This window comes from Synchiropus splendidus, chromosome 3 (assembly GCF_027744825.2).
Source record: "Synchiropus splendidus isolate RoL2022-P1 chromosome 3, RoL_Sspl_1.0, whole genome shotgun sequence".
Taxonomy (NCBI): Eukaryota; Metazoa; Chordata; class Actinopteri; order Syngnathiformes; family Callionymidae; genus Synchiropus; species Synchiropus splendidus.
In genome coordinates this window covers 15,173,785-15,199,576 of record NC_071336.1, presented here as the reverse complement: position 1 = coordinate 15,199,576, position 25,792 = coordinate 15,173,785, and the positions used below count along the sequence as shown (strand labels likewise).

The 25,792-nt window shown below is 42.8% G+C and overlaps 2 protein-coding genes across 2 annotated transcripts; one reads left to right on the top strand and one right to left on the bottom strand.

Moving 5' to 3' along the window:
* Window positions 1–137: 137 nt before the first annotated feature.
* Window positions 138–7,284, bottom strand: f13a1b (coagulation factor XIII, A1 polypeptide b). Its single transcript, XM_053860458.1, has 15 exons — window positions 7,074–7,284; window positions 5,146–5,359; window positions 4,383–4,571; window positions 4,069–4,317; window positions 3,478–3,596; window positions 3,287–3,394; window positions 2,912–3,086; window positions 2,685–2,823; window positions 2,495–2,598; window positions 2,340–2,428; window positions 2,117–2,270; window positions 1,760–2,035; window positions 1,525–1,685; window positions 1,176–1,312; window positions 138–915 (listed from the first exon to the last, which is right to left on the bottom strand). Exons 2-15 carry the CDS (start codon window positions 5,330–5,332, stop codon window positions 774–776), a joined length of 2,229 nt encoding a protein of 742 aa, XP_053716433.1. The 5' UTR covers window positions 5,333–5,359; window positions 7,074–7,284; the 3' UTR covers window positions 138–773.
* A 2,312-nt stretch (window positions 7,285–9,596) lies between these two features.
* Window positions 9,597–17,819, top strand: si:dkey-185m8.2 (trichohyalin). Its single transcript, XM_053860457.1, has 3 exons — window positions 9,597–9,783; window positions 10,702–11,487; window positions 11,936–17,819. Exons 1-3 carry the CDS (start codon window positions 9,735–9,737, stop codon window positions 17,047–17,049), a joined length of 5,949 nt encoding a protein of 1,982 aa, XP_053716432.1. The 5' UTR covers window positions 9,597–9,734; the 3' UTR covers window positions 17,050–17,819.
* The last annotated feature ends 7,973 nt before the right edge of the window (window positions 17,820–25,792 follow it).

The following is a 25,792-nucleotide window of genomic DNA, read 5'->3' as shown; positions in this document are numbered from 1 at the left end:
AGAACCTGGTGGATTCCGTCTTATATTTATTTGAAGAAATCTGATGTTCACCTAAATAAATCTCAAGCATTGATGCCGATCTTAAGGTGGGTTCCATGTTATTTTCACCCGACAACAATACACACCTCAGCCCTAATGTAATGAGTCCTTTATTCAGTCTTGACTGGTCAAAGCTTAATGTAGAGTACAGAATATTGCATGACTCAAATCTTGGTTACATACAAACAAAGCTCTACTGTAACTACAACACTGGTGGTCCCACTTGTTGTTCATCCACTAATATGACTGGCTTACATCAAGCATAAAAGCAAGTCAACTATGTTCAAAGCAGTCTGAAACAGGAGCACTTTATAATTGGGTGTTTTCAGGCCTGTTGTATTTCAGAACACCACTCCATCGAGAGAAGAGGAGGGCATCAGTTATTTATTAATTTCTTTTCATTTCTTCTTTTTTTAAATTTCTTTTTTAGCATGCTATTTACTAATATAGATGGGCTTTATCAGTCCCACAGTGGGGAATATTCTAAACTCAAAAGCTTTAATAGAAAATGATGAAGGAATGCTGGTCTTCATTCTTCTATTGTCACCTCAATGTCATGGAATTGTCACATAGAATCTTATCACCTTTTTTCATGTCTTTTAAACTATTTGACTCAGTCCAAAAGTTCATATTCAAGAACGTGCATTAACTAAGTAATAAAGCGTCAGATACAAAACTATGAAATGAGCAAAAGTTTGTTCTTGTGTCCAACGACGTCCCAACTGCAGCGCTCCTCAGGCCTTAATGGTGACGGACAGCTGGCCCGAGACCTGTCTGAGAGCTGGACAGTCCAGCGTGGCAATCAGCCTGGTGGTGCCGAGTCTTTCCGGGGTGAAGTACTCAGTCCAGTGCACGTAGGACCCTTCCAGGATCAGACTGAAACCAGCCAAACAAAGGTTAAGATGCTGTTTCATACATGCTCCAGGTGAGGTTTCACCTGTCATTCAGAATATTAGTTCTGCCAGACTTCAAAGGTATTCGAACTTCTGAATGAAAGTGTGGGCAATAAACAGGTAACAAAAACACGTCCCAAGATCTCACAAAGCTAGTGACTCTTTGATAGGCCTGTCTGAGCTGATTTGACGCACATTTTAAACTTTAGACAAACACTGTTGCATATTTTAGTTTTGTCTCACCTGTAATACTTCATCTTGGGCCTCATGAGTCCAGATCCTTCCATCCGTATGTACACGTCCTCCAGACTGAAGTTGAAGGGGTTTTTGAACTCCAACACTGCCACCATCTCCTCATTCACCTTGTGTGAACCAGACACCTAAAATAGAAAAAAGTTTGTTCAACATTTGGTGATACGTTGAATCAGCATCTAAATGGTTTTAATTGTAGATCTTCCACGACACGCTGCCACAACACCATCACAATAAGGCTTCAGGGGCCCCACAGCCTTGCTGAGGGACCTAAATCTCTGGAGTCTTCTTTCCCATGGAGCAGGTCTACAACGCCTCAACAGAACAGTGTGAAACTAACCTCAATGGTGAGCTGTGGGTTGTGCAGCGTGACCACTTTCATGGCTGTGACGATCTGATTGGTCTCCTTCACCTTCCCAGTGACGATAAAGTTCAGGTTGGCCTGCTCCACCAGATGCTTCATGTACTGTTTTGACTCAATCATCACCACTTCGTTAACCGCTGTAGGACACCGAAGAAATCTTTGTAGTTGACACAAGAGTTAGCAAAGTGACATGCAGTGAAATGCAACCCACTAGCTCGTGGACCAATGGCCACAGATGGCGTCCTGAAGAGGAAGTCGGAGCTGGTGACACCGGTGTAATACATCACGCTGCCGCTGACGTAGGCAGCCACTGTGCGCTTCTCGTCGCTGTTATTGACGAAGCTCAAGGTCATCTCAAAGTCGTCACCGACGCTGACCTCCAGGGTGGGGAGGACCAGCTCCACATCAGCAGGAGGAGGAGTAGACTTCTCTCTTTTACAGCCATACTCCTCTGCTTTCTCCAGGACGGTCCTCTCTTCTGCCGTCCCTGTGTGAGCAGACGGATAATTCCTCTCTTGAGTTTGTTTACAGACCACCCTCAGTGAGCCAGTGTAGCCCAGTCAGTTACCCTCCGGGAACTTGTATTGCTCGGTGATGTCACGGCGGGTGAACTCTCCAATGGATTTTGTCAGAACCATGCGGCCAATGTGAGTGGTGTTGACTTTCACCAGTTCCATGGTGCCATCTTTCCTGCGTGAGTAGAACACCACATCACTGTTGACCTGCAGGGAGAGAGAGACCGGATCAATCAAGATCTGTTTTACAGGGTTAAAATCAATGTGAGTGCTGACCTCGGCAAACACAAAAGGTGCATCATAAGGGAAGCATATCTGCCCGTGTTTGATGGCCTGGACTGAAGCAGGTCCACACCTGTACAGGCCTGTGGGTTTAAACATGGGTTAACAAGTGCAGCTTGTAATCTTTGGACTGTTGACTTTGAAGTTACCATCACTGGTCTCTTGAGGTGTTGCATCCACAACCTGCCATCCTCCGAACCCTGGAGGGAGGTCTGGTCTGGTCATGTAGCACTCGTTCCAGCAGTGATAGTTCCTAAGGGTGGCAAGTACTCAATCGTCAGATTGAAACTTTCCTTTTGGACAACAAGTGGCGTCACCCGTGAAAATTCCCATCCATACCAGATGCTGTCTCGCGTGCGACCTCGGTCGACTCTCCCGTTATCATCCAGGATGATGTCACTCCTCAGGTTCCCATCATTGTCGTGTGCAGAGTTGAAATTTGTGACAACTCTGGACGGTATACCAAGGCAGCGCAAGACTGATGGGGACACAAAACCCCCCCAAAAAAACAGAGATCTTTATGAATCAATAGAATGTTGTTATGAAGTAAGTAAAAAACTTCTCACAGGTGTTGAAGACCCCAGCGTAGACCCAACACTGAGCATAAGAGACGGGCTGTTTGGTTCGGACGTAGCTGAGAAGGATGTCAGTGCTGCCCGTCCAGGAGGTGGGTGCTACACCATTAGTGTAGTCACCGCTCCAGTTCCCCCTCAAAACGCCATCATCATCACGCGCATCAAGCTGAGGATTGACCAAATCACAGATCAAGCTAAACAGAATACAGTGACTCCGCCTTGGCACGCGTTCTGGGAGTAAAACATATTTTCTGTGAGTGAAAATATTTCTTTGAGTGGCAACAAAACCTTTCCTTAAACCAGTCTTTTTGCATGTCTTATGGCTATAACGACAACAGCCAATGTAGATGAAATGCGTTGACTGACCATAGCGGAGGCTTTTCTCGCCACCTTGATGGGGTCGCCTCTGTTGGTGATGGGCATTTCGGAGCGGTCCATGACATAAAGGCACGCGTCCAGGATTCCGTAGTTAAACTAGCAGCAAACATAACACAAAATATATACGCATTTATATGCGGTTTGTACGATACTGACTGCTTTGATCAAGGTTCACATACCTGTCCGTAGTTCCAGTTTCTTTCTGCGACGTCATCATGGAAGCCGTGATAGATGATCCCGGCCTCGGCCATCACACACTCATCCCTCTCTTCCTCATCGTCCATGTACACCGCATCATCTGAAGGAACAAGAGGTCACTAACTGTTTCTGAGTCAAGACCTATAATAATAATCATTCAAAAAATATATTATTGTTATTATAGATATTTTGACAGTATTACGATGAAGATTTAAAGAGAGAGAGAACGTCAGTTTCAGAATTTACAAAAGTGTGATGAGGGAAAATGATTGATAAAGAAAAGCAGACTGCAGTAATCTTTAAATAAAGGGTGACTGTGAATGGGTGACTTAGTGTAAAGCGCTTTGGTTGCTGGATAAACATGCAATGTGCTAATCTAATGAAAGTACTAATAAGTTAATGACATAAATAGAAGAACCACAAAATAAAATGAGGAAAAAAATGCAATATACTCATAGAAAATATTAAAGAAACACATTCAATGAAAGTCACATGAAAATGAAAGTCACACAAAATTCATCCATCAGTGGATCATACGAGTTTGTGTCGAAATGACTTAAACCGAATCCAACCTGCTGCCCAAGGGTTGAAGAGAATGTAGAGGTCCCTGCTTTTGTCCCGTCTGGTCCTGCGAATGCCGTATGGTGTGACCACGGCAATATACATGTGGTACTTCCCCACAATGCAGGTGGCTGCAGGAGTGATGCCCATGGTCACTATGTTGTCGGACGTCTCGACGACTCGGCCGGACCAGGAGCTCTGACGCTCAGAAGTTGGGAAGACTGGAATGTAAGTGCCTTTACTGAAGTGAGGGCTGGACCCTGGTCAGCAGAATGAAAACCAGTTAGTTGAACATACAGTAACAAGTCAATTCATGTCGACTCACCAATGACAAACTCGGCTGCAAACTTGTCTTCAGCTGGTTTATATGAGCGGTTGAAGGTTATCTTGATCTTGAACTCTTGACCTCTCCGCACAATCAGATTATCATTGTTGTACAACATGGTGTTGTGAAGCGTCTTGTTGGAGTCATTCCGCTCTTTTATCATGTCCACATCCCAAATGTCCAGGAACTCTGCACTCACACAGAGACACAGAGATTTGTAGCAATGGCTATATATACTGTGTATATATATATATATATATATATATATATATATATATATATATATATATATTAGGGATGTTCTGATCAAGATTTTTGCTGCTGATCACGATATCGATATATATAATATTCGGCTCAATTACTGCAGTTGTTGCCCATTTTCTTCTGCAATAAAGGAATTCTTCAAATACTGACATCAATGTCATGTGGTCAAGAGAAAGTTTAACATCAGTCAGTGTTTGAGAGAAGATATTTCCCAATTATGGCAAATAGAAAGAAAGAAGAAGTGATAGTGCATATGTGTCAATCATGTGACAAAATGCTTGCTACAGATAGAGGCCTTAATCTTTGTGCTGTAGAAACAGAAGGAGAAAGTCGAGCCAACAAGAAGTTAACGCTGTACAAATTGTAGATTGAAAAACAACCGTTGGCATCAGGAACCAGGACGATATGTGGTGTAGATGGTTGAAAATGAGCCATGATGGAGGCCTTTACTACAGCTGGTCTTAAGCACTATTTCAAAAGACTTGCCAGCAGTACTCACCAGTGAGAGGCGGGAGTCCTCGTGGACCTGGTGCTCCAAATAACTCAAACTCAGGAATGTCTGAGGACTCTGAGTTAGAGAAGTCGCCAGGTGCAGCAGAACGACCACGGTGAGTCACTTTAGGAGGGGGGCCTGATGGAACAGGGGGGGGCTCGGAGGGTGTTGCGGTGGCACCTTGAGTAGACATGGTGGTGGTTTGGATGGTGAATAAAATCTGGAGGAAGAAAGAAACCCACTTATGTTGTTTCACAGTCAGTTTACTGTAAATGTGGTGAGTGTGGTCCGTTTGGGTTTTGGGAAACACATCCATCGTGCCTGCCTTGCCATTACGCAAGCGCGCTTATTAAACACGCCGATGTTTACCTCTGATGTCATAGGTCAGAGTTTTGACAGGCTCCCTTAAATAATTTGGGAGTGGACACGTCCAGCTTGACTAGTGAGTCATCGTTTCACACAGGGTATGCTCTGTTTTCGCAGGACCTACAGACACCTGCGCAAACACACGCACACACAGAGTGATACAGTCATGCTAGGTGCTCATACTATATGCTCTAGAATGAAACGATGGGCACATGACAACGTGAAGGGACGATTTATCTGACTCAGCTCTGGAATGTTTTGGAATATTGCTCCAATGTTTGCCAAATTAATGGCTGAAATAGAAGTTTTGTGTGTTGTGATAAACTAAACTACCATTCCTGCATAATTCAAATTAGTGTTCTGAAATGTATTGTGCAAATAAAGTTTTATTATTATATTATTATGCAAAGAAAAGGTTTGTTTCGCTCTGCTAGATTTGTTGGATTGTTGTTACACAAAGACAAACATGGCTACTAGGAAAGTACTCAGGAGAGCACAAACCTCTCATTTTCATCTAGATTTTATATACATTTACCCATTATTATTGCCCTGCTGTATCAATATTCACTATGAGCAGGTGGCAGTAGTGTTTTGAAACCCCCCAAAATACACACGTCACGTATGCACTGAAGAGCTGGAGCAGCAACCTGGGGCAGTAATCTTGCGGTTCCACTGACATGGATGAGGATTACAGCTCCTGTCTTGTCATATATCCCGACTGGACACCTCACTTGGGTGGCACCCTGACTAGATGTCACCAGGCACCTCAACAGGCTTTTCTTGCTGATGAGCTGAGGTGCCACTTCGAGCCCCCTGGTATGACTAAGCTTCTCACCCTCTCTCTAAGGCAGAGTCCGTCCACCCACTGAAGGAAACTCACTTCTGTCACCTCACCCTTCGTTCGGTTCTGTGAGTGACAGCAACAATGTTAAGTGTTGAATCAATATCTTTTTTTTTGACTGACTGGATGTGCCTTAAAAATATTAACATTTGTCATAACTTTTTATGTTTATTTATGCATGTTGACTTCATGGCTAGGTCTGGTGGTCAAATCCAAAATATTTCCCCTAAAATCTACAATTTTAAGGACGAAATACATTCAAATGCTGTAACAGATCATCTGGTTTCATGTGTTCCTTCCAGCACTGCCACGCCCTCCTGGCTTGATTTGCCCAAACCTCGCACAAGAGTGGATGAGAGCAGCCCAGGGGACAATAGCTGAATGGCTTCATCAGCTGCAGCGGATTAACATTTTCTCCATTTCAGAACTGAATGTGAAACACATGACTGTTGCTCTGTCTATTGGATTACTAAATCAAAGCCAAGCATGAAGAAACATCTTGCTCTAGTGAAAACAGCGAGCGTTTCTTTTAGTTGAGAATGAATTCCTTAAAATGTATTAGGTTTGGCGCATAAAGCAACAGGGAATTTGTCATCAGTTGTTTTCTCTTGCTTTTTATAATGACATAAAAACACAAGTAATTCATGCGCCTGCAACATTTCTGCACATGTTCATACACATTACTAATGTGTTATTTCGATGTCCTCCCGCTGTATTTCGTTCTTACCTCAGTGAGCAGAGAAGATGGCCGTGCAGGTGATGAGGCTGCTGTGGATCCAAGTCGGTCAGAGTGCCACTTCTTCTGTGCTGCTTATATATCGGCACTGCAAGAGGTCTGAGCATGTGTGTGTGTAATTGTGCGTGTGGGTCTGTAACTTTGGAGGGAAATTGCGCTTTGGTGGGTGTAACTTGGTCCAATTTAGGAACAGGATGTGGAATCTACCATCTCTTTACCAGCCGGCCCACAGGGACAAATCCCTGACAGAGTCTTGGTCACAGGCAGTTTTGATATATTATTAAAGTTTGGAAACAGTTTGTACTTTCTGAAATAAAAAAAAAAAAAGCAAAACATTCATGACTAGAAATAAACTGACAAACAGAGCTAATGGCTTGAATTTATTTGTAGCGTGGCACAGCATGTCATGTCCATGTACACCCCAAAACATTTGACTAACTTATCAACTGACGCTGTCATAATCAGCAGCTTGGGTCACTGGTTTGATTCCTCATGATTTATATTCTGATATTTTATATAATGGAGCTCACAAGGTTGAGTATGTCACTGACTGTCGTACTGCGGAGTCAGCACTTTGGCAGGCGTTTCGGCAGGTGTCTCTTGGTTTCAAACCAGGTTGGGATGGAAGTGAGATGGCCTCATGAAGAACTGGTCCAACAGGGGAACTGACCCTTTTGAGAAGGAGCTACAAAATGGTGACTAAGCAAAGTGCATGAATGACAAATGAATTTCCTTTTTTTGAGCAATGTGCAGCTTTAACATGTGTCCTAGTCTATTGAAAGTAAGCACAGGATCTTTATTCAGGATCGCAGATTGACTGTGATGCAACCTGTTTTTACCCCACAGTATGATTCAGTAACAACAGAGGGTGCCATAAATGCCACTGGTGTGGAACAGGAATCATGTTATGTTTTTCTATATCACTCTTTCCTCTCCTATACTTATTACGAAGCTGTGATGCTAACTTGTTGGATAAAGTTGTGCAATAATGGGAACCTCTTGACAACAATTTTCTCAAACTGGGAGGAGGTCCTCCTCCAGGACACGCCGGGGCTGCTGTCGTGAGATAGCCTCGGTATTCACAGAGGAGCTGGAGTAGGATATATGGATGTTTACTATTTACCTTGTTGAGCAATGACAGAACTCTCAGAACACGATGTAACAACCCAAAAGTGAGTGTGTTAGTCATCTTTTCCCCCAAAACCCATGGACTTTCTGACCCCTGAGCCATTCACTCTTGTCATTCCAGTCCAACAACATCAAACTTAGGCACTTTGGCACGTTACTCCTGTATATGAAGGTTTCACCTATTCCTAAAGACTTTGGATAGACTTTATAGGAGCTGCTATGAATGTTGATAACTATTTATGGCTAGTTATAACAAGATTTCGGGTTCCTCATGCATTATAAGGCACAAAATTGAGAGAGGGGTGACATGGTATGGTTATGGGTTAGTGTTCAGGCTCCGGCGTCTTTATAACTAGATTAAGAAGTGAAGTCCACAACTAAATCAAATCATCAAAATAAGCTCTATAACTCTATATATGATTGTATGAACGTTCATACCAAAACATATGAAAGATGATGATGACGAATGATGTCAAATGAATGTACTTATTGTGATATGTAGTTGAGTGCTTAAGTTGCTGAAACTTTAGAGGCCACAAACCTTTTTTTTTTTTTTTTTAACTCTTACGTGTAATTTAAATTTAGTTTAGCTCCTCTGTATGTTCCATTTGTTTACCATTATTTCTATTCAGCTCTGTCAATATTATTTTCACGATACAGGGTATTTTTCTGGTTGAACCAGTACCTGGTTCTAACAGTTTGGTTTGTTTTCCCAGCTGTGGTGTGGCTGCTTCTTTATCACTGTGTATAGGATTCAACAAACATGCTTTTGTAGAGCTACTGGACGTCAGTCTGAACAAATACACGCAGTGTTCCCCGAGTACTTGACCACAGGTTGATTATAGAAATGGAACCTAATTTTAAATCTAAAATGAAATGCTTTCCAAACAAATGCAGCTTGTTTTCATATGGTTTCTGTCAGATGGAAAAGAGGCAGTGAAGGTTTGAGGCCAGTGATTTATTCTCCGGGTGACACTTTGACAACATGCCATAGTGAGTGCTTCATGGTTAGTACCAGAACAACCCATGGAAAACTGAACTCATGGTTATTACACAGCATCACTGTGACATTTTTAGTCTTACCATATAAACAAAACTTGTTTTTATTATACTCCACGCCAGAGCAGAGGAAAGGATGATTCATCAAGCGAACGTGTTACGAGAGATAGAAAACACAGAGATGATCTTTAACTCAAGGATATGTGAGGATGAGAGCAAACTAAATCTATCACAGCACAACGCTGGTAAATGATAAACATGGGGATTCATACATATATATGTATATACAGACAAAAAAGACCAACACCCTGAGAATGCAAATTTCTACCATCTGCACATGAACCTGCAACTTCCGTTCACCAAACCACAAGCCTTTCCCATAATGCACTTCACCGGTCACAAAGAAGGAGCGTAAGCCGTCCATAAGCTATTTTATATTCTTGAAAACTAAATAAAGCTGCCAACTTCCCTAACAAGACATAGAGGAACTAAAAAGAGGAAGAGGAAGGACAAGGGGAAGAGCTGATGGAGTTGCTTGGTAAAACGTGTTGTCTTGCTAACGGTGCAAATGCTGGTGAGTTTGTTCTGACTTATTTTTGGCTGTAGACAGAATCGTTGGGAGAGCAGTCACCGTATCAGGAATTGTTTTTGATCTGACAGTGCACTGAATCTGATCTACAAAAATGGTTTTGTGTTATATATCTATGTTTGCATCAAAATAGAGAGACACAGTCTGTGTCAACATTGTGTGTGTGTCCTAGCCTAGAAATTGTATGTAGTTGAATATTGTAGTTGTATGTAATGTGTATATATATATATATATATATATATATATATATATATATATATATATGTACAGACATGTACAGAGGAGAGATAGCGAGTACATTGGTAGGAAGATGTTGAGGTTGGAACTGAACAGATGGTTAAGAGGAAGGCCAAAGAGGAGATTTATGGACGTGGTACAGGAGGACATGAAGTGAAGCAGAGGACAGGGTGAGATAGATGGTGGATCCGCTGTGGCGACCTCTGAAGGGAGAAAAGAAGGAAAAGAGAAAAGAAAAGAAAGAAAGAAAAAATATATATGTTCCTTCATAATTCATACGGACTCTGAGAACATGTGCTGACGTTCAACGTGGTGGATAGTGCTGCGATCTGACATCATGGTGCTCTCTGGTGTAAATGCTCTCTGCTCCCAGTGATGCACCCAGACATCTTGCTTACTGACGCTGGATGCCCTGTGACCCCGGGGTGATGGAAAGAAGCAGAAGAAAACAGATGAATGGCTGTCATTGAACACATCTGCATTCTGTCAAAACTGGTCCTTGTAATTCTGGATTGGCTGCGATAGATTCCGCTCACAGATATTCAGCTGAGTCAGCTCATCTGATTAAGCCGCTTCACCACCATTTTTGTTGTTTGTTGACTGTGATGTCATAACTGCAATTCATTATGCGATTGATGACCTCCTGTCTCTGTGTTTGGGCCCCAGATCTTCCAGTTCGATGCACCAGGGAACTACTGCATCCTTTCTTTACAGACGATAGTCATCAGATAGCCATGAACTGCAGTGACCCTCCTGCTCTGCCCGAACTCCGGCTGGTCCTCCTGGGCCGAAAAGGTGCTGGAAAGAGTGCGTCCGGAGACACCATTCTGGGAGAGACCGGAGCGTTTGAAAGCGGGAAACCCACAGAGCAGTGTGAGAAGAGGAGATCTAATGTTGCAGAGAGAAGTGTCACGGTGGTGGACAGCCCCGGGTGGGAATGGTACTACCCACATAATGGAACTCCAAGCTGGGTGAAGAGGGAAACGGTGAGGAGTGTGACACTCTGTCCTCCTGGACCTCACGCCGTGCTGCTGGTGATTCGCTCATGCGCTTCAGTGACTGATGCCTACATATCAGCGATAGAGGAGCACCTGGAACCTCTGGGTAAAGACGTTTGGGACCATATCATGCTGCTGTTCACTCGAGGCGATGAACTTGGCCTCGTATCGATGGAGCAAAGGATCTTGACGAGTGGACCAGCGCTGCAGAAACTTCTCAAGAGGTGCAGCAACAGATACCATGCCTTCAACAACCGGAGCAAGGACGCGACCCAGGTGGCTGAGCTGATGCTGAAGTTGGAGGAGATGGTGGAGGAGAAGCATGGGGGTCATTTAGAGGTGCTGCTGGGCGGCTTAGAGGAAGATGGCAAGAGCAGAGGCCGAGAACGGAGGAGGAAGCAGAGGCAGATGGAGGTGCAGATGCAGAGGGGGACAATCAAAGCCGCTCTCATGAGTGAGTACTGTTTCATATGTGAGGTGCAAGATTTGGACATGATGCAGCAGCAAGGACTGAGCTTGCACGTTGTGGAAAATGGTAGTAAACAGAAGCAGATTTAAAAAGGTATTAACATGGATACAAAATCAACTGCGTTGTTTCATGAATAGCAGCAGAAGTAAGTAAGTACAAATAGCATATCCAACATGAGAAAGAAAAGCTTGTTCCATCACCACATTTTGGAACTTTGATATCTGCCGCTACATGTAAAACTGTGTAATATGTAAACTCATGCTGTATTATTTTAATATTCGCCCATCAGAAATGCCAAACTGAAAGTAGTTTGGAGTTCCCTCCAATTCTATGGAGTCATTTCACTTCAAATGTGACTCGTAGGCAGCTGATGTAGCAGTGAAAAAGCACGTCCATTGTTTAGCATGACTGACTTCTATTTCGTATTGCTCAGGTGAAGGACTCCTGGAGTCTGAATTAGATGCCCACAATTCATTCTCCAAGTCTCCTCGACGTCTTCCAGAGGTCCGGCTGGTTCTCCTCGGTGAGCGGGAAACTGGGAAGAGTACTGCGGGAAACTACATTCTTGGAAACATGGACTTTTTCAAGACTGGAGCTGTGACAGAGGAGTGTGTTCGGAAACAAGCGGTGGTCTCGTCGCGACAAGTGACGGTGGTGGACACTCCAGGCTGGGAGTGTGGAGTGGCTGGGCCCACGCTCGAGAGAGTGAAGCGAGAGATCGTCAGTAGCGTCGCCTTGTGCCCCCCCGGGCCGCACGCCTTCTTGCTGACTCTGAGGGTGGATACTCTTGTGCGAGCAGGACATGTGAGGGAACATCTGGAGCTGCTGGGTGAAGGCGTGTGGAGACACACCATGCTGCTTTTCACGCACGAGGATCAGCTTCGAAAGGGTGTGGATGTGGATCAACACATCCAGGATGGTGGCAGAGATGTAAAGCAGCTTCTAGAGAAGTGCCGTGGCAGGTATCACGTTGTGAGCAGCTCCACTGACGCTACCTGTCTCCTGGAGAAGGTGGAAAAGATGGCGGTTACAAACAGATGTGAGGCTTTTTCTGAGCTGGTAGTGGAGATACAGACTCTGAGTTGCCAAAAAAATGAGCGGTTCAACCTCCGCATGAAGGATGTTATTGAGAAAATGAACCGTAAGGAGGTGGAGCTGAAGAGAATGAGGGAGAAGGAGATGAAGGGTATCTTGTGGTTCTTTGACAGGAGGAGGAAGTCGAAGCATTCTGCAAAAGATCGAGGCAAAAAGGAAGAGGATCGAGAGGAAGATGGAGAGCTGCGACATGAGAGGAAAAATGATCTTAGTGATCTGGAGGAAAGAATCCGCTGGCTGACCGAGGACAAAGAGAGAGAAATCCTAGACCTCAGCATTGAAAACGAGAGAATCAGAGCCGCACTGAGCCAGAAGACGCAGGCAATAGACAAGGCAGCGCACAGCCTCCAGCTCAAAGACAGGCAAATTGAAGAGCTGACAGAACGAATCGATGAGCAGCAACTTAGACTTCATGATCTGGAAAAGGCTGGAAAAAGAATCCAGAAAGCCAAAGATAGCATTGTAGAGGCTGAAATGTTGAAGGAGATGCACGAGAGAGAGAATTTGACGTTGAGGAATCAAGTCAGCGCTCTGAAAGATGAGATAGCTGAAGTGAGACGACACTTGGAAGACACTCTTCAAAGAAAAGCAAATGAAAACAAGAGTCAAATATCTGAAATGGAATTAAAACTGCTGGAGAAAGAAAAAGAGAAGGAAGAAGGAGTGCAAAAGGCGGTGGAGAGTTTGAGGTTACGACATGCCCAGCAATTGGAAGAGAGAGAGAGAGAGATCAGGCGGATGAAACAGAAGCATCAAACTGAAATGGAGCAACTGGAAATGGAGAGAGTACAGCGTGAAAAGGAAGTGGAAGAGTTGAAGCAACACTGTGATACTATTGAAGATGTCCAGCGACTGCATCTGAATGAAATCAACGAGATGCAACAAAAGCATCAAAAATATGTTGCTGCAGTGAAGGCGGAACGTAGAAGTGAAGAGGAAGCAGAGGTAGAAAAAGTGAAGAAGATTCTGCGAGATAATCAAGTCAGCTTTACTAGCTACCGAGAAGAGAAGGAACATGAAATTGCTGCCTTAAAACTGCAGCACCAAAGAGATAGGGCTGAAATGAAGAGCGACTTGGAAAACCTCATTCAGGAGGTGAAAAAAGCAGCTGAAGAAAAGGGGAAAATACAACAACGGCATCACGAGGAAGAGATTCAGCAGCTGTCAAAAGAATTTGAAGGACAACAACGTGAGTCATTGCAACAGAGTCAAAGCGTCGTCGCAGAGCTGGAGCAGAAGTACAGTGCCCAAACTAGAGTCATGCAGCAACAGAGTGAACAAGAGATTCTAAAGCTAAAGGAAGTATTTTCAGAAGAATGCAATAGACTTCTGACACAAAATGATCTGGAGAAAGAAGAATTGGAACAAAAATATTCAACCATAATAAATGAGAGGGAGGAAGAAAGACGCAAAGAGATTCAAGAGCTCAAAGAAAAGAATCGACAGTCAGAGCAAAGACGAAGAGAAGCTGAAGATCAGAGATACATGCTGTTGGAGGAACAGCATAAACGAAAGACTCAAGAGCTGGAGGCAAAGTTGGAAGAGGATTTACAGCAAGGACTGTTGGAGTGGAAAGATTCAGAGCAAGAATATATGAGGAAAGAACTGGCAGTGCAAAGTCTGGTCGTGATTTACCAGAAAGAGATAGAGGAATTAAAGGGAAGATTGAAGGAGAGCCAAGACAGAGAGATAAGCCATTTCAATGACACAGAGAAAATGGAGCAAAGACTGGAGGAAGGGAACGCAGAAATCAGGTTGATGAAATTAGACATCGAACAAATGAAGGAGAAACTTCAACAAAGGGAGGCGGAGATTGTGAATAATTTTACTTTCAAGAGAGAAATGGAGGCAAAGCTGAAGGGCAGAGAAGGAGAAATGGAGACAATGGAACACAAACTAGAGGAGAATATAGAAATAACAAAAAGGTTGCAGCTGCACATCAATGACATTGACCATATACTGCAGCTCAGTGAGGGTGTGGCTCCGCAGGAAGAGAGAACATGTGAGTCTGGACAAAGAGATGAAAGGAGTCTAGTTGGAGATGAGTCCGGCGAGTCAAGATGCAGGGAAAATAAAGACGCTGAGGTGCTTTTGGAGCTCACTGACAGACGGACAAAAGAAATCTTGCGCATTAAATCTGCTCTTGAAGAGAGAGACACACAGATCAGGGAGGCCAGAAAGACTAGAACCAGTCTGTTGGAAGACATTTCCAATCTTAAAGAAAGTAATAAAAATCTATCCTCCAGAGTCTCAGAGATGCACCAGAGTCAGGAGGTACAGCTTCAGGAGAATGGAGGGAAGATGAAAATGTTGCTGCAGAGAGAGGAAGACCACAAGAAAGAGATTGTCCAACTCAGGATGACCATCGAGCTCACAAAGTCAGAGCTGATGGAGCTCACCACAAGGATGGAGACGGAGATGACCAGCATGATTCAGGGTTATGAGGAGGAAATAGAGAGAATTAAAAGAGAGAATGAAAGAGTGATCAAAGAGGAGAGAAATAAGATTGTGTTGAAACAGGAGGAATGTTTGAAAAGTGTTCAGGAACTGCAGGAACGGAACAATAAGATGAGGAACGAGGCAGAGGAAGTTGAAGCTTGGAAGGTAAGATATGAACAGATGAAAAGGAGAGGAGAAGCGGTGGAAGACTTGGAATTGAAACTAGAGGAAATGAAGGAAAGAGAAGATGGGCGTTTGAAAGTGCTACAAGACAAGGTGACGGCAAGAGAGAAGGAGGCTGAAGGTTTAAAAGTGAAACTGCAAAAAATGAAGGAGAAGGATGAAGGTTTGAGAGCACAAATAGACAAGATGGTGGAGAGAGAAAAGGAGGTTGTGGAGAAATTGCAGGAGAAAGAAAAAGAACTTGAGTGTTTAAAGGTGGACATGGAGAAGATGAAGGAGAGAGAAGATGAAGCATTGAAAGATCAACTAGAGAAGATAAAGATAAGAGAAGAGGAAGTTGAAGGGTTGAAAGCTAAATTGGAGAGAATGGAGGAGAGAGATTTTGAAGTTGAAGAACTAAAAGTGAAACTGGAGGAGATGAAAGAGAAAGACAGAGATGTTGAAGACTTAGTGGAGACACTGGGGAAGATGAGAAAGAGAGTTGAGGAGTTAGAAGGGTTGAAAATTCAACCAAGTGACAATAGAGAGGTTGAGGATCAGTTCCCAGAATGGAAGAGAGAGGAGCAGAATCAAGGGGAAATTCAAGAGATAGAGGAGCTGCAGAAACATCAAAAGTGGTATGGGGAGCTAAAGATTGCAAACAGTGTGGAACACGAACTTGGTGGTTTACTGAGAACTCTGGAGGTGAAACAACAAGAGCTGACCAGTCATGGACAAGATCTTCAGAGGAAGGTCAAGAGTATTCACGATCAGGGAAAGGAGCTTAAAGACAAGGAGCGAGAGTTGCTCCATTGGCAGGCAGAGTTGCAGAAGCAAAGCGTGACTGTGACAGTGACGACGCAGCAGCTGGGTGAGATGGGCCGAGGACTGGCGCTAATAAAGGAGCAGCTTCAGACCAAAGAGGAGAATTTGAAAAAGTTCTTTAAGAAGCTGTTGTCATGGCAGCAGAATCTTGAAGGAAGAGAGGCCCTGCTCCACAAGACAGAGAGACATGTAAGAGCCCAAAGACAAGAAGATGACTTGGATATGCATGAAGATGTCAGAGGGGAAGCCGAGAGTGTGGAGTGGAGGGAAAATGGACAAGAGTCAGATCAAGTTGAGGGCGTCACAGACGAGATCGTAAAAGCTCAGTCGGCAGAAGAACGTCATAAATGTCATCCGGAATATCTGCAAGAGTTGAAGCAGGGAATACCAAGAGTTGCAGAAGAAGCAAAAAACTTGGCTTGGCAAAACAAATCTGAAACCTTCAGCCAGGTTGGAGTTTGGGACATTTTTAATTTAGAGGTTCTGTTTTTGAGGGAGCACTGGTCTACTCGCTCCCCAGCAGGTGTCACTCTACTAGGTGGAGAAGCTCCATCACACACAGGTTCTGGATTTCGACCCTGGAGGGGTCAGATAGCTGGTCGCCACCTCACTGTCGTTGAACCGCTTGGTCTAAAGTGGCGGGACGGGCCAGATCCTCAAAATACCGAGCAACAGAAGAACGTCCTTGACAGTGTCTCCTGGTGTCGCACTGGTCCCCACGTCGTGCTCTTATTTATTCCGACCTTCATCAACTGCACCAAGAAATACAGGAGAGCCGTGGAGCAGCATCTCAGTCTAGTCGGGGAGATGGTTTGGTCACGCGTCATAGTGGTATTCACTTGGGGGGAGACTTTGGGGGAAAGTTCTGAGCAGCACATCCAGAGGAACGGGGAGCTGCAAGGTCTCCTGAGCAGGTGTGGAGGCAGGTATCACATGATGAGCAGTCGGAAAAACAACTCTGCCATTGAAGGACTATTGAAGAAGATGGAAGATGTGACCAGGGCGAACACTGAATCCTTCAGATGACGTGCTTAAAGTTACATGGGATTCATTGACAAATTAAAAACAGCTTGACAGAAACATCAATTGCCTTGCTGCTTTTATTATTATGCGAATCTATCTATCTATCTCTATCTATCTGTCTATGTTATTATTGTTATTATTATCAGTTGAAGTTCTTCATCTCTCCAGCAGATAGCGCCCATGTGTCGGAGAAGGCCGCGAACCCGACGCTTTTGAGACGCTGACAGATGACGGGGAGAGTGAAGCCCAAATAATTGTCTTTACTCATGTTTACTATTTTCTGTGTAAATGACTTATTTGAAGAAGGAGAACGCACAAAAGATAACCAGCAGGCCTGAGTGGAGGCATTTGAAGCGAGAGCCAAAGCGTCTCGCAATTATAACCGCAGGGAGCCTCCGGCGCGCGCCGTTTTGACAAGTAAATGATGACTCTTGATGAGAGAAGTGGGCTTTCTCGAAACACGACTCTTGACAGGCTGTAACACGCGAGTGGATGCATACAACAAGGCTCCATCAGCCACCGGGCCAAACGCAGCATCCAAACATGGCAATCATCAGGCTAATAATTATGGAGAGAGGGGCCAACATGGCTGCTGTGCTCTCTGTACTCTCTTCAAACGAAAAAAATAAAAAATAAAAATGGGCCCTTCATGGCTGCTGTCACACACTGACATTATAGCCAAATATGGACACACTATACATACATATATATCAATAAAAACATTAAACATGCACCTTACTAAAGTCATACTTGCATTTTTGGGGGTTGTAAAACTAGACTAAACATAACATGCTTCAGCTTCTTTCTCAGATTTAATCAATTTTATTTAAAATGTAGCTTCTACTTGGTATCGTTTCTTTAAATTCACATTTTATTTGATGCTGCTTTATTTGTGCTATCCATCATTATTGCTAACTTTTCCATAATATGCTCTCAAAATACACACTGCATATTATATTTAATGACGATTTAATTTTAATAACATCTTCCAGTGTGAAGTTTGTCTAATGTTATGTGTTATATATATATTCGTATTCAATGCTTGCTTGATATATTATAGAAGGGTTTCTGCCACAGAATCATTTTTTTCATTGTGTGATTTTTAAATAATATTGAAGTGTGTAACTCAAAGTACTGAACTGTATAAGTGGTTAAAAGTTATTTTCAAATTATGATTTGACATTTCTTATATGAGTGAGTTTCGTGTTCATCAGCTGTTGGACAAAAAATAGCTTTTAGAATAAAAAAGTAAGGGTAGGGTTAAAAAAAAAAAAGTTGACAAATATTTATTTTTGAATTAATACTTGCATTCAGTTTAAAAGAGAAAAAAAAATCACTTTCCAAACAAGGAAAATAAAACTGTGATCAAAACTCCACAAATGGACTGAATATTTGCTTTCAAATGATAATAATCATCATAATAATTACATTTTAACACCAACTAATTTCGAAGTTTTTTTCCAAAAGATGGGAAATTTGGCCATGATGTCATGAATGTTTTTTTTTTTTTAATGACCCGAGCATCCATCAGTCTTTCTTCTCTCAGGGCCAACGTCTCTGCAAATGTGAATTCTTGCCACATCTCATTGAGTGCCGTCACTCTGAGCGCCGATGAAAGCGCTCCGGGCCACTCATGTCACTTTTAGCTGGCATTAAAGTAACTAGTAACTCTGATTTGTCTTTATTTTCATCCTTTTAAGCTCCTGAATGGAGCTTTTTCAGATGATTCTCCATAGCTCCACATTTACATGCTCTCCAGTTGCCAGTTCATCAGGAATGGCGAGAACTAAATTACAAGGCTGGAGTTAATGGTTTGACTGATTTCTATTAATGTCACTGCACTCTCATTTGAATAATGGCCTCCACACAAGCGCTTTGTCTTTGCAGCACTTGACCCAGCAAGGAAACAAATGTGATTTTGTTTAAACACCACGATTAATATTCAAGTGGCTATATTTGCTGAGGTCTATTTTGGACTCATAGTCATTAGCACCACGCGCTGGTGGTAGTCAACAACAAATCATGTTGCGAATTTGCTTTGGGCGGTTTGAAAACATGACAATCAACAGAAGCTGCCTTGAAATATACTGGTGAATACGTATTAAGTATCAGTCATATTATCAACCAAATTGATTTACTGTTTACCAGCGTGCCTTCTTTGGATCCCAGGAATAATTACTTTTTGTTTTTCTTTTATGTTAATATATTTTTTAAAGTTGGCACATACAGGCGCTCTGTATATTTCATTTAAGTAATATATTTTCATATTCTAAGTGCAATTTAACAGCCACATTCTCACCTTGTCTCTACTTCTTTGTTTTTTACAGTAAAAGTGTGTGTTTCCCTGTTGCTCCACTTACTGTGGCAGACAGGTAGATCCTGACATGGTTTTAGCTACAAAGGTCAGAGACGGTTCCTTCAGGGTGAGGATTTATATTGAAGCTGATGGACCATGAGGAGCTTCAAATGTGCCTGGGCCACCTCCCAGGGGGTACATTTAGATAACATTAGCCGTTCACAATGAAATTGCTCGCTTCAGGTCCAGCCCAGTTGTATAATCCCACAATCCCACACACGCACACGGGCCTTCTGGACCTCGCCCAAAATAGTCGGAGCAGATTTTGCGACAAAAAGTGTTCCTGCCAGGCTGAAGACGGCAGATGCCTGCGTGCACGTTTCCGCATATCTGAGAGCGAGAGAGCTAAATATTATTGAGTGTACAGTATAAGGTTTATTTTAATCTGCTTTATATTTTACATTTTCCTTTATGACAATAGCTGGAGTCGAGAACACTCTTTTCAGAGTTGATTTAACATCCAACTTTTCCTCACAGCGGAGGAGTACCACAAAATTTTCCCTGGAAATCTTCCACAACAAGAATCAGCCAAATCTCTGGATTGATTTACAACGGAGTAGGAGGAGGAGTGGATGAGTCAGTCTCATTTGGTCTTGTGGAATTTGGACCATGGGTTAAGGAGCAATGGTGGCTTGTGAGTAAAGAGGGAGCACCAAAAATCCCCCTGTTAAAACAATCATTTATTGTCTTAGAAAATTTACTATTTTTTGTTTTGTTTGAGTCTTTGAATCTTGCTTCTCCCCTAGCAGCCTCTCGAGTCCCACCTAAAGTAGAAGCAGGGAAGCTGCTGCAGACCGTAAATCCCCCGCTGGACTGCAACCTTTCTGGCTGAGTGCGTCCGGTGGGCCAGAGCCAAGTCCTGGAATCTAGCTAATGACACTCACCAGCCCCCAAGGGGTGCGGCTCATCCTATTGGCTCAAAGGCCAGCAGCTGCTGAGATGATTGGTCCACGCTGGTCTGTGCAAGCAGCTGTCAGAGCGAGTCGCAAATCAAACTCGCAGCATTCATATCCTGCGATGCACAAGAAGAGGAGCCAGAATGAGCCATGAAAATGGAACATGAACTACTACAAATGTGTATTCAGGATTCATGTCACTATTGCATCATCAAAATATTATCTGATATACATTGCTCCCCTTCAATCAGTCCATACTGTGACTGAAGTATATTTACAAGAATAATTGCAATACTTTGTGTTTAACAATGTGTTGTTCAGTCGCCCTGCAGGAATAAAACAATGGGAAATTCATAAATGAAATGAAAAACAACCGGGGTTTGTTGGCTGAAGGCTGACTCAAGCAAAAATAAATATATTTTTGAATCATGCTATTGACTGACATTTTGCGGTCTTCCCTCCTTCAGAAATTGAGTGTGAATGTTGGCAGCGGTTGCAGTCTGGGCCACATTTAGCCGAGCTCTGCTAAATAACAGACCTGTACAACAGTGGTGACTCATGTCTTGACTGTGGCTACTTTAGACTGAATGTAATGTTGAGCATGGTTCCTTGTCCTCTGCCCCAAATAGCTGGGACACCTACTGAGAGCAGCAGGATCCTGAGCGATGGAAAGTGTGCAGCACATCCCTGACCAATCACATCTCACATGAAGGTCAACGATACGAGGGTGTAGTGTACGGGGCCTGAATGAAAAGGCGCACGTTACAGCCTTCACTTTTTCACCCTATGGGGCTGGCATTCCCCGCTAGGCCTAGCCTACCTCCTTCCAGCAGTGGGCAGAGTTCAGCTGAAGTTCAGGATGTGAGTCGAGGTCCTAACTCGGCGTCCTATGATCAGCTCATGGTGGCAGATGCCTGCAGGCGGAAGAGTCAGCGGGGGAAAAAAAGCAAGTGGAGGAAAGAAGAAGGGGAGGAGGCGATGAAAGAACTGTGAGGGGGGAGGCGGGAGGGAGCGGGACTCCAGCCAATCGGGAAGGGAGGGGACGGGAATGACTGTCCTCATTCGGAGGGTCATCGAGTCAGTGTGCATCATCATACGTGCTTAATTAATCAAAGCAACATCACGTAATAGCAGATGTGATATTGTCTGAATGCCCAGCAGCAGGGGTCAAAGGGTCGAATGAGACGCGCGCCCTCTGCTGGCAAAGTACCAGAGCATTCTCCGGAGATTGTTGTGCTCATCACTTAACTCATGTGGATGTATGTAGAGTGGCCATGCATAAGTACAAACCCGAGGGCAGCGTTGGATCAGCCTCACACCACTGTCTTTCTTCTGCGTTTATTCCCCATTTAACAGCGTCATGACTGCAACACACTTGAGAACCGGTTTTGAACCGGTAAAACAAACTTCTCAAATGAAGACACTTAGACGTGTATCTTTGAAACAGTCATAAAAACCTTGTGTAGTGATGAAAACAAGTCAGATTTACATATGATCAACATTTTTTTTTGTAATTAAATTAAAATGAAAAAATACAATCTGAAACTATGAGCTGGCCTTCAGGAGGTCGGTTCAGTTCAACCTCATATGTTTTGGGGCCTATAGTGAAATTAGCCCATCAAGTAGTGTTTCATTTTAATTGATGGCGTTCTGTTGCAGACAACTCAATTCAAATAACAGTGTTATTTTGTTTCTGTACTATTCATATGTACAAAATGTTTGTAATTCCAACTTCTCTTTCTAGATTTTATTCGGATTCATTTATTCATGGTTTCAAAAGGAGTTAAATTATAGCAATATGTACGAGAGCTAGACTGAAATCCCCCCGCCAATTGCTTCATCCTTTATAGAATTAGAAAAATTTTTTTAAGACATTGATTATTTTTGTGTTTTAATAGGTTCCATAAATTATCAGAAGTATTTATTATATCATTTTTTTAACATTTACATTTTTACAATGCGTAGAATTTTTGCTAAACTAGATTGAAAAAATTATTTAAAAAAACAGTGTTTTCCCACGTCTTTTGCACTTTGGCTCTTTTAAACATGATTATTCCACAGTGACAAAAAGCTCCACCTAGTGCACGTACAGTTACCGTTTCCAGGAGACAATTGTCGATAAGCACTTTTGATTATGGCCTGCTATTTAAAACTGCTATTTTAATGTCCCAGCCATAGTTAAAGAAAGCGACGAGATGGAACAGATGCACGGAGAAAAAAAGGGATTAAAAATAGATGCACACGATACAGAAAGCAAACAACTGAATTGAAATATGAATAACCTACATAAATCATGCACTTCAGCATAGAAAAGTGACCACATTGTGATGAGTGAGTGACGCAGCTCAACACTTTGCACATGTAATGCCTGTTTCAGTAGAGATGTGTCCATGGCACGTTCCTGGTTGGTGGGATCCTTACTGACCAATAAAGCTGATTCTGATATTTATAAAGAAACTGATGTACACAGGGAGCATGAGATAGATTCAAAAGGGGCAAAACGGCAGCTGAACGTTGCGTCGGACAATATGTAAATTGGAACTGCATTTTGAGCCAGAGGAAAATAATTTATGGAGCATTAACCATCTAGGGTCAGCAATGCTGTCTAATATGCATAATTAAGCATCATTAGCTGCAGGGATAGAGGTGAGAACAAAAATATTCCAAGAGAGTGAACTTTTCATCTCAGTTTTTAGACAATAGAGATTCATTCTTACGGCGACACACAGACTTTACTATGCATTTGTGATTGTATGAGGCCGTTTGATGTGGTTACATTGATTTGACTTTAAAACTCACTCAGTTCGTCATGATCTGTTCAGCAATTTGTGTTTTCACTTTTGTATTATTTAAGATTTTTTATGCACATACACAGATTTTTCTTGCTCCAAACTTTTGTATCTTAACAAACGCAAATGGAGCAAAACAAGAAATATTATTTACAGGTTTGGTGGACAACTGTAGATGCCTCACATGGTTCACCATATCAAATTTAGAAGTAGAACATCAGCAGTAGACTGTGACTCTTCTTAATGCCTTGTTCTGGGTAAAAACACTGGTGCGCTACATGGATTTGTTTAAGTTGCTCAATGGTTAACAAGACTGTGACAGCAGGGGTCACAAGAATGACCTCACGCATGCAAACCTTCAAACATGCACTCACTGTACAGACGGAGCGGATCCTGGGGCCCCTTTAGATGGTCTACAGAAACCCTCTGAACTGTTGGGTGGATGATCTCATTCAGAAAAGTGTGTGTTGCCATGTGAACACGTGGAAAAGATTTCTTGCACCTTCCTCTGGGTGGTGTGAAAGAAGGCGTTTGTGCTTTATCTCCATTACTTTCATGAAAGATTGATCAAGTGTCAGCTCAGGGTGGAGGTGAGCGGCAGATTAAAGATTAAATGAGTGTATGATGGCTCTGATGGCTGCCTCTGCTCAAATAGCATGAGCTATGTATGGTGGGCCAAGTGTCTGGCTAAAGCAGAGAGGCTCAAGGTCAGAATGGGTCAGCACATCATCCCTTCTGCTCTCACATCTGACCCACACAGACCAAAACGTCCACCTGAAAATTGAAAATAAACCATCTGAAAACTGGCCTCTGCTAAATTCAGGGAAGCACAATGCAAAAGTTTCATTTAATTTAATAATTGCGATGAAAAGCAGGAACTTCATTGCTTTTCAGTGACTCAAGATCACTTGTCAGTAGCTGACACAGATTTTAGATCACCTGAAGTAGAAGTGAGCAGACAGTCCATAAGGATGCGGGACTACAGAAGAATCAACCATTGAACCATTGAATATTTGAATATTAAACCTGTGGATGGATGAACTGACATCAGTACTGATTAATCTGGCGTATAGCTCAGAATCTTTTTTTCATGTGCCACTTTACTTGGATTATATTCATTCCTCTCATAACTGTTTTCTTTTTAATATTATATATTTTAAAGAGTGGCGCTTTTGTCTCCCTCCTGTGCAGTCACGGATGAGAATCCCTTGGATACATGTCAGCCACGTAAAGCCAGTTGAATTTAGATCATTCTACTTCCTGTGTGGTCCAGAGTGTTCTCTAGGAGCTAGAATTAAGCAAATCATCTCACTGCTGCGCGTACCAAATCATCAAAGATGCATACCACGGCACGTGGTGTGCCAGGCTGTGTTAGGGGTGATGCCGCTGCAGCGCACACGCTCATAAATCCATATCCATTACTGCCATGTCCGTTTTTTCAGAATCGGAGGTCACAAGTTCACATCGCATTACACGGGGGACCTCGACATCTGCTTCTGTTGCCATGGCAACTACCTCATCTGAAAAAAAATACAGTAGCTATGAGCTGTTGTTTTTTTAATGGTGTACATGGATTTAAATGTATCTTTGCCCTTCATCCTCTCACACACACGCTGCAGCACATTCACATACAGAGAACACCTCTGACTCACCTGATCCACGCAGGTGATGTGGACACTTTCTGTGTTGAGCAAGAGCCAAATAAGTCGAGCCAGAACTTGATGCAACATCTCACAACAATAACTTCAACATGTTTTTTTGTTGTGTAAAATATGAATACTATAATTTTTGCAGCTCAATATAAGACACACCCACTAAATTTAAGAAGTTTTTACACATTCACACAAGCTGAACTGGTCTGTAGGCTGCAGGTGGAGTGGTGCAGTCTATGCTGTAGAAAGGTCAGGGATTTTTGTGCACTGCCTTAATGTGCAAGGATAGATCGCGCAAATAGTATCATTTGTCTATAAAATGATTATAAGTACACCTTTGCATAACACTGTATCCTTGTTAACATTAAAGAAAAAAATGTAATATAAAGCAACTTACAATAAAGGGCAACTTTATTAACATTGTTTTCGTCTGTAACGGAAAAGACTTCAAGTGCATCAATTTGCCTGACATTAAAAAGATAAATCATGAGTAGATGTGCAATTATGCTTTATTCTAGTACAGCAAAAAAGTATGTTCCGAGGTCACACGCGCCCTCCCTGGCATCGCTCCATACTCCCCAATAGGGGGCCGCTCCATTATTTGTGAAAGACTGCATTACACCAATGAAATAAAAGCCGTTTACTGACATTAAAGTGCTCAAGCATTGTTTTTGTTCATGTGTATCCCTGGCATTTTCCGCCACTGCTGTGGGAGATCGGCCTTCACATCCTAGCTGAGCTACAGCACGGAGCCAGAAATACATACAATGAAACGCCAAAATATTCGTGCAATGATTCTCGATAAGCTTGGCAGCATGAAATTTGGTTGCCCTTAAAAAATCCATATATAAGCCCCATCAATGTTTAAACTGAAGGGTGTAGAGCATGTGAAAAATATAGTGGCTAAATATATAAAAATACTTGTGATGTATGGGATAGTTGGATCCTATTGGGTTTGATGGGAAATTGTTGAATTCTTACTGACTAACGCAATGTGAAGTAGAATATAATGTGAGTACATGGTGGTCAGAACACACTCACAGAAGGCTGAAC